The sequence below is a fragment of the Lissotriton vulgaris genome, chromosome 8 (genome assembly GCF_964263255.1).
Source record: "Lissotriton vulgaris chromosome 8, aLisVul1.2, whole genome shotgun sequence".
Taxonomy (NCBI): Eukaryota; Metazoa; Chordata; class Amphibia; order Caudata; family Salamandridae; genus Lissotriton; species Lissotriton vulgaris.
Genome location: NC_141696.1, coordinates 1,207,774,472 through 1,207,790,270, shown reverse-complemented (window position 1 = coordinate 1,207,790,270; position 15,799 = coordinate 1,207,774,472). Strand labels below are relative to the sequence as shown.

Genomic DNA, 15,799 nt, shown 5'->3' with positions numbered 1-15,799 from the left:
CTGCGACACTCCACTATCTTAACCGAAGCACGTTCTTGGTCCTCTGCCTGGACCCAAGGTGCATTTTATTTTGAATTGGAGGGTTGAAAATCCAGACTCTCCTTGGTCATTTGACCACGAGATACCCAAGTGACCCACTATTAATTATTTAGCGGTGTCAGTGAATACCCCATGAGACACAAAACACCCCACCCTCCCACCCCCCTCCGTTTTGGTCCTGATGAAGCACCACTGATCCCCCCCTGTACCATGGAGGTGTGAAACATGTCGACCCAGACCCACACACACTGGTAGATTGCCTTTCTCCATTATGAGAAATTCTGCATACACTTTTTAACCTTACCGTGGGGACCCAGGATTAAAATATAATATTGCAGTACCGCTGAGGTAGTTTTAATTCACTACCAGAACCCCACCCCCTATTCCCCATACACCCGCACTCCCCATAATAGCATTTTCTAAAACAGATCTCCATCAATGAGCCCTTTTGTGGGATCCATGGGGTATTGCAGCACCAACTGCACAAGGGGCAATGTCCGATGATGAAGCATGACACCGTCACGGGTGTGTGAGGGCACTACTTCCTAACAAGGAAGTATCCATTCTACCCCTCTACAACTTCTCCAAACCTGTGATGTAGCACGATAGGAACAGTTACCCTGGAGTAGTCTCATATATGTTGTTGTGAGCAAGAGTACTATCTGCCCTACTTTTTGATATTGATGCACTTTACTACTGACCAGTTGACAAGCTGGCATGAACACTCCATTGTCGCAGTTGGTAATTTGTTCCAGGACACATTTATTGCATTCCGCCAAATCAGTTCATTTTACATGTGTAGTTGCTGGGAGCACTTAGAAAACTGTGGGGTGTGATATCTGTAAATCCACCTACACCTGCAGTAATGCATACACTTCACATCATGGAAGAAGGAGGACATCTTATTACTTTGTTTTATAGAGCAATTCGGGAGCATACTGGGATCTTGCTAGCACATCTCCGGCATGAATGGGAGGAAGATTTAGGGCATCCCTTACATAAAACAGAATGTGTACAGGCCCTCAAGCCTCCGCATCACATTTCTAGAAATGCAAGATAAAGTATATAGTATGATACTCTTAGGGCATACCTTACCCAGTTGAGGTTAAACCACATGTATACATCGGCCAACTTACTTGCCCCAGATGTCAATTGCATTCAGCAGATTTTCAACATATGCTTTAGTCTTGCTCTTTAGTGAAGGGGTACTGGCCACTGTCGCAGAGCTCACTACTTTTATTTCATTGGAAGCAATAGCATTTGGCCTATACCCCAGGGGGAAGAGCCATAGGGTGACGGTACGTTTTCTAAATGTGGCTCTTCTTTTGGGAAAACGCTTACTGACTATGCATTGGCGAGCACAGCAGCCACCGTCTTTTGCCCAGTTGTGCAGGCCTCTGCGCACTGGAGTGATGCAGAAAGTACTGCGCTGCACTGGGAAGAGGCCTGTAGAGTTTTGGAAGCAATCCACTGCAGCAGCCTGGGACACTGGTATTACTATTCAAAGAACTCTTGGCAGAAAAGCCCCCAGCATCTAATGCATCCTGTGATCCCTTATGGTATCCCTGGACTCTTCCTCCCCCCCCCCCCTTTTATTCTTAACCATTGTTCTTCCAGGTGGTTGATGTGAAGATCAGTTTGTATATGCTTGTGCACTCCTTTTTGTTTGCCCTTTCCCAAGTTGAAATTCCCTATCATGTTATACCTGATGTGTAATCAGCGAAATATGGGAGACTAAAAGCTTTATGTTAATAGTTCGAGTGATTACAAGAGAATGCCACTTTATATTTATTAAAATGTTTGCCTAATGATGAAAATGTACGATAAACAGTGAATGCAACTGTATATTTATTAACTTGTTTGCCTACTGTAGAGTGTTCACTGTGGAGTGATGCTCATTGAATTGACTTACAATGTACAACAGCATTAGTTATTTATAAAACCCATTAAAAATATTTGAAACATCGGGGTCTAGGGATGTGTAATGCTGCCTTACTAAATGTGGCTAGACCCTCTGAATTAAATATTGTTCTGGACTGCACTTCTGGGTCTTCTTCCAGGGTCAAACAAGTTACCAGTAGCTCCCGAGCTACCCGTTAGCGAACCCTTCTTTAAAAAGTCAAGAGTGCATGTACAGACAGTGGTTTGCAATTAAATCAAGAGTGAGTTTTTAACTGAAGTTTGCAGTAAAAATGGAACAGATGTTCCTCAGGAAAAGAGCTTATCTCTGTCACTTTCTACTACTCAGTTCAGAGTTCTTGTTTGCCTTATCAGGTCAGTACTATTGTGCAAAATCAAACTTTGAATGTGAAAGATATTGAACTATATCATCGTTAGTTTGCATGGTAATATCACGTATGCACAGTTACCTCTAGCCCCCTGCCTACTCTGATAAATCGCTACTTTGTTTAGTGTTTAAACATTTGTAATATAATGTAATTTGTGAATGTTTACAGGAGTTTGCAGCACCCACAATAGATGCACCCAATCAAGGATACGTTGGTGAGTAAAAAGGTTAATGCTGATTTCCCTATTTTTGTTAAATGAAAGTCAACATTATGTAGTAGAGACAGAGGGATATATGCTTTCATCTAACATTACTTTTGGCACCAATAAAGGTAAGAAGTAAAACAAAACTTCAACTCATGAGATTAATCAAACCGATATCATTTGAATCCCACCAATGCAAAGCAGGTGACCTTTGGAGAAAGTAATATTAGACTGGTAGTCCCTTTCACTCTGTATAAAGCTTACAAAAGTACACATTTGAATAAAATTGAGCGGAAAACAATAATTGGGTACAGATGCCTATGGAATTCGAAATTCTCAAAAAAACAAGGTCTTATGAAGATGAATTCTCGACAAGTAAGAGCAGGCATCGGTTCATCTTTACCACATCGGACCTCCTCTTTGTAAAAGTCTTTACATTCTGAGGGTGAGACTTAAGGGAGTCTGCCAACTGCACCTGCCCTTTTAGAGTGAACAAAAGCTTTTAGCCCCTCCTTGCTTTGATGACATATAAGCCAGACCCGTCACCTAGATGGTCTCGGTATTGAATGCTTCCTTTGGAGTTTGTGGGTGGAGTACGATAACTCTTTAAAGCCATTTTTGACAACTATTGTCAGGAATTTGCATCGCCTCACCATGCAATGAGCTAGATGGTGTGACTTCGCTTACTAGAGCTGGTTTCTGTTGTGAGAATTGTATCGCACTTACCTGATTATGTATGTGCATGGGCCCTTGAAATGAGAGCCTGTCTGTTTATTTTTCTATCCCTTGTAGTAAATGCTCAGTGACTTTTTAGGTTTTAAAATATAGACTGAACATGGCTTGAATGTATAGTTGTGAGAGCTGTGAGTATCTGAGGCTAATCTGTGCATAACAAAAGGACATTATGGCCTAATAGATCAGGTGTTTGCCTATGGATCTAAAAGGTTGAACAATCAAGTACCTTTGTTGACCTAGGAGGTTGTTTGTTTGCTTATAGATCCCTTTATAGATCCGTTCATTTTACCTGATGAAGTACTGTAATCTTCACAATGACTGATTATGTGGTAGCATTTGTTATGCTGCATGATCTTCCTTGCTGGAAGATCGCTTTGTTCTGCTGGCTTTGATGATGTACCCCTTGCCCAGTAAACGCCAACTTTGATGGTGGTAATGCCCTACTGCTTGGCCTCACAGATTCCACATTGCACTCCTAAGGCTCATCCTACAAGCTGCAGCACGTCTTATGCAGAGCATGAAGTAATAAGATCCCATCAACCCAGTCTTGATGGAACTCCATTAGCTCTGCTTGTCAGTATGCACCATTTTCAAAACCGGTAACATCATTTACAAAGCCATTGCAGCCAGCACTCATGCTTATCTTGTACACAAGCTGGTGGTGGTTCTTGGCATATCCACAGCCAGAGCACCATCAGATTGCAATTTAAGTAGTATAAAAAAGAAAAAAAGACAGCAAGCCTTTTTAATCTTTACACCTAGAATCTGAAATAACATTCTTGTATCCATCAGAACTGCTCAAACGCTGCTACATTTTAGGAAAGCGTTATAGACTCCCCTCTTTTAAGAACACTACATTCAATGCGTTAACCCTCAACAACTCTGCTTCCTCCCCTATTACTTGTTGACTTTATGCCTGTCTTCGGACACACACACACAGCGGACCACTTGTGTTTGGCTAGGTTTGTGCTATGAAAATACCATAGCAAACACAAGGAGATGATTGACGGAGCGCTGAAACTTTTCAGACACTCCGCCCCAGTCACAGATCTGGGTTGAATCCATCATCCTTCTTTAGCTCACTTCGCCACCTCCGTTCAGACCCAGCTATATGCAAATCCCTCTTGACCCTGTGTCTCATGGGAACAGTCAAGCCCGAACACTGCGGGACAAAAACAAAGAAAAAACAAAAGCAAACAACCAATAGCTTGTATTCAATAATTACCATCATGTCAAAATGTGTCCAAGCAAAGAGCGGGTGGGCTAGAGGGACATTCAAGGTCTTGTAAGCAAATTATTAATAAGTCATCAATGGTTTGCCAATAAATTGTCAGTAAGCTGTAAACAGATTGACAATTAATTTGTCCAATAACTGTCACTTCGGTAACTTTGGTAACCTTGCCAAGCCTGGTAGGCCACAAGTCGGGAGCGAGCAAAATGGGCTGCACTGAAAACTGAAGTTTCGTATCCAACTTCTCAGCACATTAAACCCACACTGATGCTAATGTGTGATTTAATGAAAAACGCACACAAAGTATCTTAGAGATGCCCCCCTGAAAAACGACCTACCACTACCTTGTACCCAGGCTGAGTGGCTGCTTTAAGTTGCCACCGCAAGACATGTGTCTGGACCCCTGGGTCGAGAGCCTGCTGCTCTCGGGGGCCTGAAAGCTATGCACATCCTAGGACGAGGTGCAAAGCCTCCTCCTCCAGGATGGGCAGGGTCCACGTACGGGAAGCTTCAAAGGCCTGCCACCTTTGTGAGCTTCCCCAGGCCTGTTACTGCTTTCAGGTCTTGGGCAGGAGAATCAACTTGAAAACCAAGTGAGGAAGGGAAGTGTGCCCACCTTTGCCCCCCCCCCCCCACTCCCCCTCAGGTGGAGGGGGCGAGGTGAACAACTCAGTCCTTGACATCTTGCAGATGAGGAGACTCAGCCAACCAGAGTGAGGCATATGCCCTCCTTCCACTGGAGGGTGGCATAATAGGGGGTGTACCCACCCCAAAGAAGGGACCCATTGGTCCCAACCTTTTTGTACCTAAAACACCCCTAAATCTAGTATGTAAGGGGCACCCCAAACCTTGCCTCCTCAGACAAGAAACTACAAGAAAGATAAGAAGGACCGAACTGCTGTGCTGGAGCTAAGAGGAGGAATAGGACACCCACTTACTTGGCCCCAGCCCTACCGGCCTGTCCCCACCTCAAACCTGCAGAAGCAAAACTCTGGTGGGTCCTGCAGCCAGCAACCTCAAGAACCCAGAGGACCTGACCTGACCTGACCTGACCTGACCTGACCTTCCAAACCAAAGAGTTTGTCTCCTGTGAACACCGGATTTGTTCACCAAAACTCTCTAGCTCTTGCGAAATCTGCCAGTCTGCACCTGTCGCACACAGCCTGAGCTTGAGTGGCCCAACACCACGAGGAGGTCTCCCCGGCGATCCTGACCCAAGATCCAAAAACCCAGACCTGCCTCAAGCCTCCAGCTGATGCCTGCAACCTAAATCCAAAAGGTCTCCCCAACCGCGACCTGAAGCTGATAAGAGGATCTGACCCTAAAAGACACCCCTGCACCTGACGCCCCACGGCCTTGTGTGGCCCAACCGATGGGGTCTTTCCAACCCCCCAACATCCCAACTGACCTCTCCAAGTGATGGTCTCACCCAGAAGACCTTTGTCTCCGAGCCTGCAGTGTGTTTGCAAACCGGAGAAACCCAATTTAAATTAACAGGCCACCCGATGCCAAAACAGCTTTCCGCACCCAGCCGCCCTAGTGCCGCTGAGGGTGCACCTTTGGTGCTGTCTTGAACCCCAATTTGCCCTGAGCTTAAGTCCAGGAGCTTTGCTCCCACAACCTTGTGGCCTGCTCGTAAGCAGCCATCTTCCGGAGGCCCCCTAGCCCCCACCCGGCCGCCCTAGTGCTGCTGAGGGTGTAACAAGAGTGCATCCTTGATCCTGGGGGTCCCCTGAGTCTAACCCCAGAATACCAACTCCCACAACCGAATACTTACCTTTGAACCGATAACACTATTTCCCCTATAGGATAACATTGACTGTTTTTCTCTGAAGTGTGGAGTTGGAAAATCTATGAAAATCTTTAAAACTGTAACCGAACAACAAGTACTTACCTGTTTACAGGAAATGTCTTAGTGCAGTATCCAGGTATACTACACCTTGTAAGAAAGGTAATCTGTAAAGTAATCCACTTGATATTTTATTGAAAAGCCAACAACCGAGTATATGTACCATATTTCAAAGCATTGCATTACCAGTAGTTCTACTGTAATCAAACCAAAGTATATTTACAACTGCAATTCAAACTGTATTATTATTATTACCGCAAAGTATAAATCTCTTACCTGTGCCAGGCTTGCTTGTTTCTAGTATATAAAATAACTATAAGGATATTTTTATACAAAAGCAATTGGTCTGAAGTTCAGTCTTTGAGTGTGTGACAATCATTTGCTCATTGAGTGTGTACAAGAAATACTTAACACTACCCTCTGATAAAGCCTTACTGATCGACCACATTACCACAAATCGAGAGTAAGGTGCGATCTATTTTCATCTCTGCCTACCTTTTGGGGTTCCACTGGATTCTGTGCAAACTATACCTCACTTTGGTATAGTAAATACAGAGCCAGCTTCCAACAACAGTCAATGTATTCCTATAAAAAGAAATGAAGTTATCGGTTAACAGGTAAGTACACGGTCATTGAGGTTAAGTTTCTGGGGTTAGAACAAGGGTTCCCCCAGGGTCAAGGATGCACTCTCAAAGCACCCTCAGCTGCACTAGGGAGGCCGGGTGCAGAGTGCTGAGGCCTAATGGTATCCAATGGGGACAGGGGGCCTCCGGTTGGTGGCTGGTCACGAGCAGGCCACAAGGTTGTGGGAGCAAAGCTCCTGGGGTTTTGTTCAGAGCAAGGGGGAATCCGAGTTGGCACTGAAAGTACACCCGCAGCGGCACAGGAGTGGCTCGGTGCAGGGTGCTGTTTTGGTAGCGGGTGCCCTGTTTATTTAATCAGGGTTTCTCTGGTTTCAACAAAGACTACAGGCTCTGTGACGAAGATCTTCTGGAGGTGACCACCGGTTGGAGAGGTAAGGTGGAGTGCTGGGACACCGTTGGTTGGACTACCCAAGGCCGAAGGACTTTGGGGTAGGGGTGTCTTAGGTGTCTTGTTTTTTTACTAACTCCGGTCAGGGGGATCCTCCAGAAAGAGGCTGCAGGCTTTGCTGGGGGATTCGAGGCCGGTCCGAGATCACCAGATCCCAGGTCAGGATTGCCGGGGAGACCTCCTCGTGGAGTTGGGCCACTCGAACTCTGGCCATGGGCGTCGTGTGCAGAGTTGTGCATACTCGCTGATTTGGCTGGAGCCAGTCTTTGGGTGAGCAAATCTGGTGCTCAAGAGAGACCGTCTTCTGTGGAAGGCAGGGCAGGTCCTCTGGGTACTTGAGGTTGATGGCTACTGGAGACACTGGGATTTCGCTTCTGCAGGTTCGAGGTGGGGACAGGCTGGTAGGGCTGGGGCCAAGTCAGTGGGTGTCCTCCTCCTCTTAGCTTCAGCACGGCTCTTCGGTCCTTCATCTTCTTTTCTTCTTGGTCAGTGCTTGTCTAAGGAAGCAAGGTTTGTGGTGGTCCCTAAATACTAGATTAAGGAGCGGTACAGGTAGGTAAAGGTTAGGACCAATGGGTCCTTCCCTTGGGTGGGTACACCCCCTATTATGCTACCCTCCAGTGGGAGGGGGGCCATATGCCTCACTCTGGCTGGGTCCCCCCATCTGCAAGATAGCAGGGACTGAGAGTTGTGCTTCACCTCGCCTCCCCCACCTGAGGGGTGGGGCTGGCAAAGGTGGGCACACCTCTCCTCCTCACTTGCTTTTTCAGCTGTTTCTCCCACCCAAAGTGGGGGTCAAAACCGGTGGGGGCCAGGTGCTTGAAGCAGCAACAGGCCTGGGGAAGCTCACAAAGGTGACAAGCCATTGAAGCTTTCCCTTTGTGGACCCTGCCCATCATGAGGGAGGAAGCTTGGCACCTTGTCTCAGGATTTGCATTGCTTCAGATCCCAGAGAGCAGCAGGCTCTTGACCCAGGGGTCCAGAAACATGTCTGGTGGTGGCAGCTGGCGAGCAGCCACTCAGCCTGGACACTAGTGTTAGATCGTTTTTCAGGGGGCATCTCGAAGATGCCCTCTTTGTGCCTTTTTCATTAAATCCTACACTGGCATCAGTGTGGGTTTAATGTGCTGAGAAGTTTGATACCAAACTTCCCAGTTTTCAGTAAAGCCATTATGGTACTGTGGAGTTCTTAATGAGAAACTCATAGCCCCATATACTCTTAAGGGCATTACTGCACTTCTAATGTCTAAGAATAGACACTGAAGGGGTACAGGGCTCATGCAACTGTACCCTCACTACTGATATAGTGCACCCAGCTAGAGGGGTGGCTGTCCAATGCCAGGGCAGTGGGTAGCAGGCATGGCACACGTGGATGTGTGCCCTGTCTACTCTTCACTTTGTTCTGCACCAAAACACACAGCCTGCAAAGGTAGTGTGTGCAAAGGTACAGGACCTCTAAAGGTGGCACAGTAAGTGCTGTCGCCCTTAGAGGCCTTCCTCGGCCACAGTGCCCTTGGTACTGGTGGTACCATTTAGAAGGGACTAACCTGTGGCCACAGAGTGGCAATTGGGATTTGTTTTCAATGCAGTTTAGGGAAAGAACATAGGCCCTGGGCATCTGTTTGACAGGAACGCAGGGCACACTCAGTCAAAGCACATCAGCAGTTTAGCAAAAAGTGGGGGCAACCATGCAAAAAGAGAGTACTTTCATACACTCTGGTGCTCACTTGCGTAACCACCCTGGGGCCTAACCGTTGCACATCAAATTTGACGTAAGAAGCTTTGAATTATTTCTTTAGCAATTTAGCATTTTAGTAGTTATGTGTTTTGTTGATGCAGGCATCTTCTGCAGTAGTCTTTGGGTATCCTTAAGGTTATAATTCACCGATTAGGTGCTAAGTGTGTTTATTGATAGCACTAGTATTTTAACTGATTGAGACGGAAGCTGTTGCTTTTTAACTGCCATGGAATTCTTGTTTTTCAACTCCTGTATTACATAGTGTACGCAGTGTGTTAAACAATTTGGTATTGGCTTCATTATGGCTGCTTAGTCAAGCCGCACTTGCTGTAATCAGACTCCTATATTGTAATCAGAGTTCCTCTTGTAATTTTTTTTAAGCAGAGATCTCAATGACTCTGATGGTCATCACAGTTGCTATGATCTAGTCTAATCAAAGTGCACGTTTTTTCTTATTTGTATCTAAGCTTTTAATGTAGAACGAAAGTATGGTTTGCAAGTTATCATGCAAACTCATAATATCCTTAACTCTCAATGGTCTGTGCAGACTGCAAGGTCAAGATTAACAAACAATTATGTATTTTCAGTACCTAATGTGGATCTGCCACCTTTATGTTCATCAAGATTCCGCTCTGGGCCCCCAGGAGAAGAGGCTCAAGTGGCAAGTCAGTTCATAGCAGATGTGATTGAAAAGTAAGTTACTTTATAATATACTTAATAAACATGAATACACAATGGTACTTTCTTTTGACTGATTCTAATAACTTTCTCTTAGTTCACAGATGATAGTAAAAGAAGATTTGTGTATTTCAAATGGCAAGGTATGTACTGAATAAGCTTAAAAAATTCACTTTTCTTCTTTTTAAAGAGGACTTCCAAACAAAAGGCCAACTGATGTTATTATTTAGTCCCTCCTGTATCACCAACAGTTGCCAATAACAGTCATTTTAAATGTATTATTTTATCTGCTTGGCTTTGAGACCCCAATATACCATCATTCACTGGATGTCCCATTTATATCAAACAGAATCTGTGATTCATAATTGCATTAAAAATTATCCAGGTGACACGTAAACCAGTAAAAGGCTTAGGGTAAGGTTCCTGATTCACAGCATGGTATAATTTCTTTCTTTCTCTTTCTTTCTCTCTTTCTCTCTTTCTTTCTCTCTTTCTCTCTTTCTCTCTCTTTTCTATCTTCTTTCTCTCTCTTTCTTTTTCATGAAGTGATGTTCCTGCACAAGGAAACAGTCTGAAAGGCAGCTTCACATCCTATGCATCTTGTTTGCCTAAGTCACACATGTAGAGTAATGCCACCTCTGCTAGAAAATGTCAGTGGGCCCTCTGTGATAGGTAGGGTGCCACAATGTGGGGGAATGTGTACCCAAAAGGTCTTAAAATTTCATTTTTCCTGAAGGAGGCCCCCGCTCCACATCGGAGCATATTGACAAACATTTGTTCAAAGAATCAAAGCAATTGTCTTTTCCCTCAGTTTTGTGTCAATATTTAGGGGATACTGTCTATTTATTCCATGTGTGGATTTCAGAAGGATCGTCCACTAACCATTTGTCATCAAAAATCTTTTGATGAAGAGTACTTTTTCAACGTCCTAGTATGTAATCTTGAGGTAATAGTCATTGAGATATTTGTAATTTACCAAGCTTTGAATACTACGTGCTCAAGGATGCATTGTCCTTAAAGAGTTTTACTTCCGTGGATGCGACCCATACCTTTGCCACTACCTAACAGTGTTCCTTTGAAGAAAATATCCTTGGACATTACAGACTTCTAGGCTACAGGGCTGAGACTTAGAAGTCTGTTGAAAAAGTCATATGCCGTCGAACTAAACACTGTCAGGACATCTATTTGTGTCAGAGGGTAATTTTCTCAGCCAGATTTTATTCTGAAGAAATTGTTTCAGCCATTTTAGTGTTATCTTATGAAGGCGCACACTTTAAGAAGTAGGGGACTTTACATCCTCCCAGGAATCATAACATTCCTACTAGAGCTACAACCCTGAAATCCCTTTGGTAAACAGATTGACCCTCGAGGGGGACATACCTAGAGAAGAGACAATCTCGTGAATGACATTACAATACTTCCAATAAGTACTAGCTAGAGTTCAGACAAAAACCCTATGCTTGCAATCTAGATTGGTTGGTGGCGATCCTTGAAGCTCATTAGGACCAAGCCCTTTTCAGACCTCTGTTACAGTTGATCCTTGGTCTTCAGAATCTGGCCATAGATTTGCTTCTAAAACCTGCTACCAAAATATGAGCAACATGAAATCTGTTTATAAAACCGTATACATTTAGACCTCATACAAAGGATCTGCTCTTCCTCATGACTGATCTAAAGCCAAATTAATTTATTATCTCAGCACTATGGAAACACTTTTTGTGGCACATCAGCCTCTGCAAAAATGACTTGAGTGATTCAGCTCTCCTCAACCCATATGACAAAACACTATGGGCATATATGCAAATATATGGATGCTAATGACCCATCAAGAGACGAATCTTTAAGAAATCTTGAATATAACGTTGCTTTCATCAAAGCAACAGATTAGGACGATTCCAACCTAACAGCTCCTGCATACTGCTGTGGAAAACCCATGTGTCATTCCTCCAGGTTGAAGCTTTCTAGCTGAGGATTTGATGTTCAGCAGCATGTTATGAATGAGCTTTTTTTTAGAGCAACCAAATTGTACTCTAAAACATTTATCAAAATGCATTATTTTGAAAGTTGACTTTGAAAAGGAAGAGATCACAAACCTCATTGCAGAGGGACAGATAAATGATATTACACTAAAGGTTTGAGTCCTCTTTCTGGCAACAACACAAGAATCTGCAGCGCAGGCATCATTTTTAAAAAAAATTTTTAGTTTAAGACCGTTATTATTCAAAATGTATGATACACAGCGTTCCGCTGACAACCCATCCGGGCCAGCCGCATATATAGTGAACTGCTTCAGGAGCATTTAATGAACACAGCCTCAAGGCCGACAACCCTGGGGTCCGGCGGCTTAAAAAGGTCTATTTCAGCACTGCACAATCGTACAAACAGCTGGTAACGCAGAGGTATAGGTCTGTAGAGTTGTCTCTTTTTATATGTGAACCTGTCATTATAGGGCTATGTTAGCACTCATCAATGCCTGCAAGTGGATTGTGGCCCGCTTTGACACATATGGGTCATGAGGAAGAGTGTCAGTTGAGTTCACCCCCCAAGAGGGCGTGGGGCAGCAGTATTGAGGGATGAGGCTACTCAGCATCTTAAGTGTGTCGGAGAGCGAATATCTATACAGCTTATCCGCTCTGATGAGTGTCTGGTGTTTGTATTGGCGTTCGGGTAGGATCACCTCGGCCTTGACTGCTACTTTCAAAAGCCCCATGGCGTAGCGTGTACAATAGCCAATTTTGAAGAGCCTGGTCCAAAGGGAAATGGGACCAGTATATCAATAAACTTCAAAACAGTAACATGGAAAATATATGTTAAAGGGAGGGGGAATGGAGGTAGAGATTGCCATGTGTTTGGGGAGGGAAGTGCGGTGCTAATGTATCGGTAGCGGTGCAGTGGGCGGGTAGGCAGAAGATTATAGCGGGTGGTTCGCCTGTATGTCAAGTGCTCAAGGGGGGTCACCACCATAAGGGAATGTCAAGTGCGGTAATACAGTATTGTTCGTGAGGTAGTCTGTGGCAGTATCCCCGGCAATGATTGTACGTGTGGGGACGTGGGCGCGGGAGGGGCTATGCACTCGCCATTGCAGGACAGCCAGATATGTAGCGCATGTTGATCAAGACATGGCGGCCATGCAGGCAGCAAGCAGCGTAGTATAGGTGAAGGTGTAACTATGCGTGGGTGCTGGGGGTGGGGGGAGAAGGAAAATTATATGAGTCGGGGAGCCTGCTGGGTGCGGGTGTTCCTCATGGTGCTCACTGTAGGGAGGGGAAGGGGGGGGGGCAGCATATATCTCATCACGTGATCCCCTGTTCCACACATTGCTGCTGAAAGGATTGGAGGATGTCATCCCAGTGTTGTGAAATTTCCTGAGGCCCGCTGTCTCTTCTCGCCGCAGGACAGTGCTCTCCGCTCGCGCCCAGTTTGTGAGCGATAGGCTCCAGTGTCGGATGTGTGGGGGTGTGCCAGCCTTCCACCGCTTGGTAAGCAGTCGCTTGGCCGTGATCAGTCCGAGATCCCAGGACCGGGCCTGGACCTTATTCAGCCGTGTGCGTTTGTATAGTCCCAATATGCAGGCCTCCCAAGTCCTCGGCACTTGTTCTTTAGTGCAATGTGTAAGCAGTGTAGTCACCCCATCCCAGTAATGTTGAAGGGCAGGACAGAGCCAGAGCATGTGGAGGAGGTCCGCTCCCACCAAAGAGCAGCGGCTGCAGGCAGTATCCGCGACCAAAAATATCTATTTATTTTATCCGGGGTGAGGTATGCACTGTGTAGTATGTAGAGCTGTATAACTTTGAAGCGAGGGTTACGTGGGACGTTAACTGGGCCAGCCAGGACCATCGCCCACTCCTTATCCGTCCAATCCCTCCCCCTGTCTGTCGCCCATTTCTCTCTCAGTTGCACAGTGGCGGGATGAGTATGAAGGAGAGCTTGTGCTAGCCAGTGGATTATGTGCGTGCCATTACTCATAACATGAAGGTATTGTATAAAATGGTGTATGGGAAACTCGTCAGATATGTCACCTCAGGCGGCAGTCAGCGTGTGGGTAAGGGTCGCATGTAATAGGAACTGTCCAGCTGGAAGAGATGCATCTTCTACAAGATTGGCGAAGGGGAGGAGGGCTCCATCAGAGTACAGGTCCCCCAGTGTTTCCACTCCCGCAGTGGTCCAGCTGTCAAGCTGCACAGCCGTCGAAGTCCCCATCGTAGTCGGGGTTCTCAGTAGTGGGAGGATCGGGCATATGGTACTGTCCCCCGGGTTAGGCGAAGGCAGCGGAGGAAACATTTGCGCGCCACCGCAAGATACAGTTGTGAAGGGCGGGGAGTCTGGGTCAGCGGGTGGAACAGCACTTGGATCTGCAGCTGGGACCAGACAGCGGTGTCCGTGGCGCTATCTCCCAAGTTCTTACCACCTAGCCATCCTGACACCCACTGCATTTGCGCCGCCAGATAATATAGCTCCATATTGGGAACAGCCAGTTCTCCCGCTTCGGTAGGCATATATAATTTCGCCAGCGCAACAGGCGGCCGACCCTTATTCCAGATCAAGTCGCGCAGTAGGACTTCAAGGTCACGAAACACTCGGTTGGGGACATAGGATGGAATATTTGTAAAATAGTATAGTAGCCGTGGCAGGACTATCATTTTTGTCAGGGCCACGCAGCTAGGAACGTTCAGTGGTAAAGTTTTCCAGAACCCGACTTGTGATCGGACGGATGCGATCGTTCGCATCCGGTTCCCCTCAAATATATCTGCAGGGTCACGGTAAATGTGAATCCCAAGATATCTGAACGTCGTGGGATACCACTGTAGTCTCTCGCCACCGATGCGCATCTCGCTCTCGGGAGCATTCGGGTCAAAGGAGTATGCCCCCGATTTGGCCCAATTCACCTTCAAACCCGACATTTCCTCAAAGGTGCAGAAGATGTCAGTTAGGGACGCCGGAACATCACTCAGGTCTTTGACATAGAGGAGGAGATCGTCCGCATAGGACACCGCATGTAGGTCATCTGTGTAGGAAGGTGGATACCTGACTATGGTTGCCCCCAACTTTTTGCCTGGTGTTTTGCTGGTTTTCCGACTTAGTTGGCCTGGGACCCTGCCAATCAGGACCCCAGGCCTACTGCTCTCTCTGTAAAATGGATTCCATGTACCTTAGGTACATTTCCAATTGGTACTGGGCTACCTTATCAGACCCTGTAACTCAGGACATAGTTGTACCCAGGGCCTACCAGGGGCTGAAGCATGTATTATGCCACCCCTGGCTGGCCATCTAAATCTGACACAACTGCCTGCATGACAGCTGGGGCAAGGTGGTGTAATCACCCTTTGCTTTAGATATAGTATACCTATATCTAACTCTAAAATGGACACACAGATTCCTATCAGTCACTCCTATGGCAGGCCTTGACAATCCTGAAGGCAGAGTGCTTGTAATCGTGTGAGATGGTGCTCTGGCATGAGCTAAGCCCGTTTGCAGCTTGCGGAACCAAGTCCTAATAGCTGTTCCATGATAACGCATACCATATACTCTTAAGTGCATTATAATCCTCGCGGTTAAATGCTATCTTTGGTATCGCTTTATCAAAACATGTCGAGTAAGGTGTCATACGAATTGGAATACTAACCCCTCGCCAATTCTGGCGACGGGGTTAGCATTCCACCCTTCTAGAGGGACACGACATGTATTTAACTGTGAACCCCGGTTAAAGTTAACTCGAGCCTCAGCATCACAAAATGGATGCTGCCACCACAGACACAAGTCTGACCCCCTGCAGCTGGGAGTCCTTCCAGCGAGGGGAGCTTGGACAAAGGGTTTCCTGTCAGGGGCGGTGCTAGCACCATCCCAGACAGGGTTTTGTGTATCCTGGGTAGGCAGGGCTTTACAGGAAGGTGACTGCAAGTGGCACCCCGGTGCTCACTACGCATCTGCCGGTTAGAACCAGTTCCAGGGGCACACCAGCCCCTGGCCTGGGGAAAGTCCGGCATGGGAGAGGGGTGTAACCACCCCC

General features: G+C 46.2%; 1 protein-coding gene across 1 annotated transcript in view; it reads left to right on the top strand.

Annotated features, from left to right (window-relative positions):
• The window catches only part of EXOSC8 (exosome component 8), a 289,111-nt gene that overhangs the window by 63,343 nt on the left and 209,969 nt on the right, over positions 1–15,799 (top strand). The window contains exons 5-7 of the mRNA XM_086935084.1: positions 2,496–2,541; positions 9,702–9,807; positions 9,890–9,935. Coding sequence (XP_086791210.1) covers positions 2,496–2,541; positions 9,702–9,807; positions 9,890–9,935 — 198 coding nt within the window. The remainder of the gene's footprint in view (positions 1–2,495; positions 2,542–9,701; positions 9,808–9,889; positions 9,936–15,799) is intronic.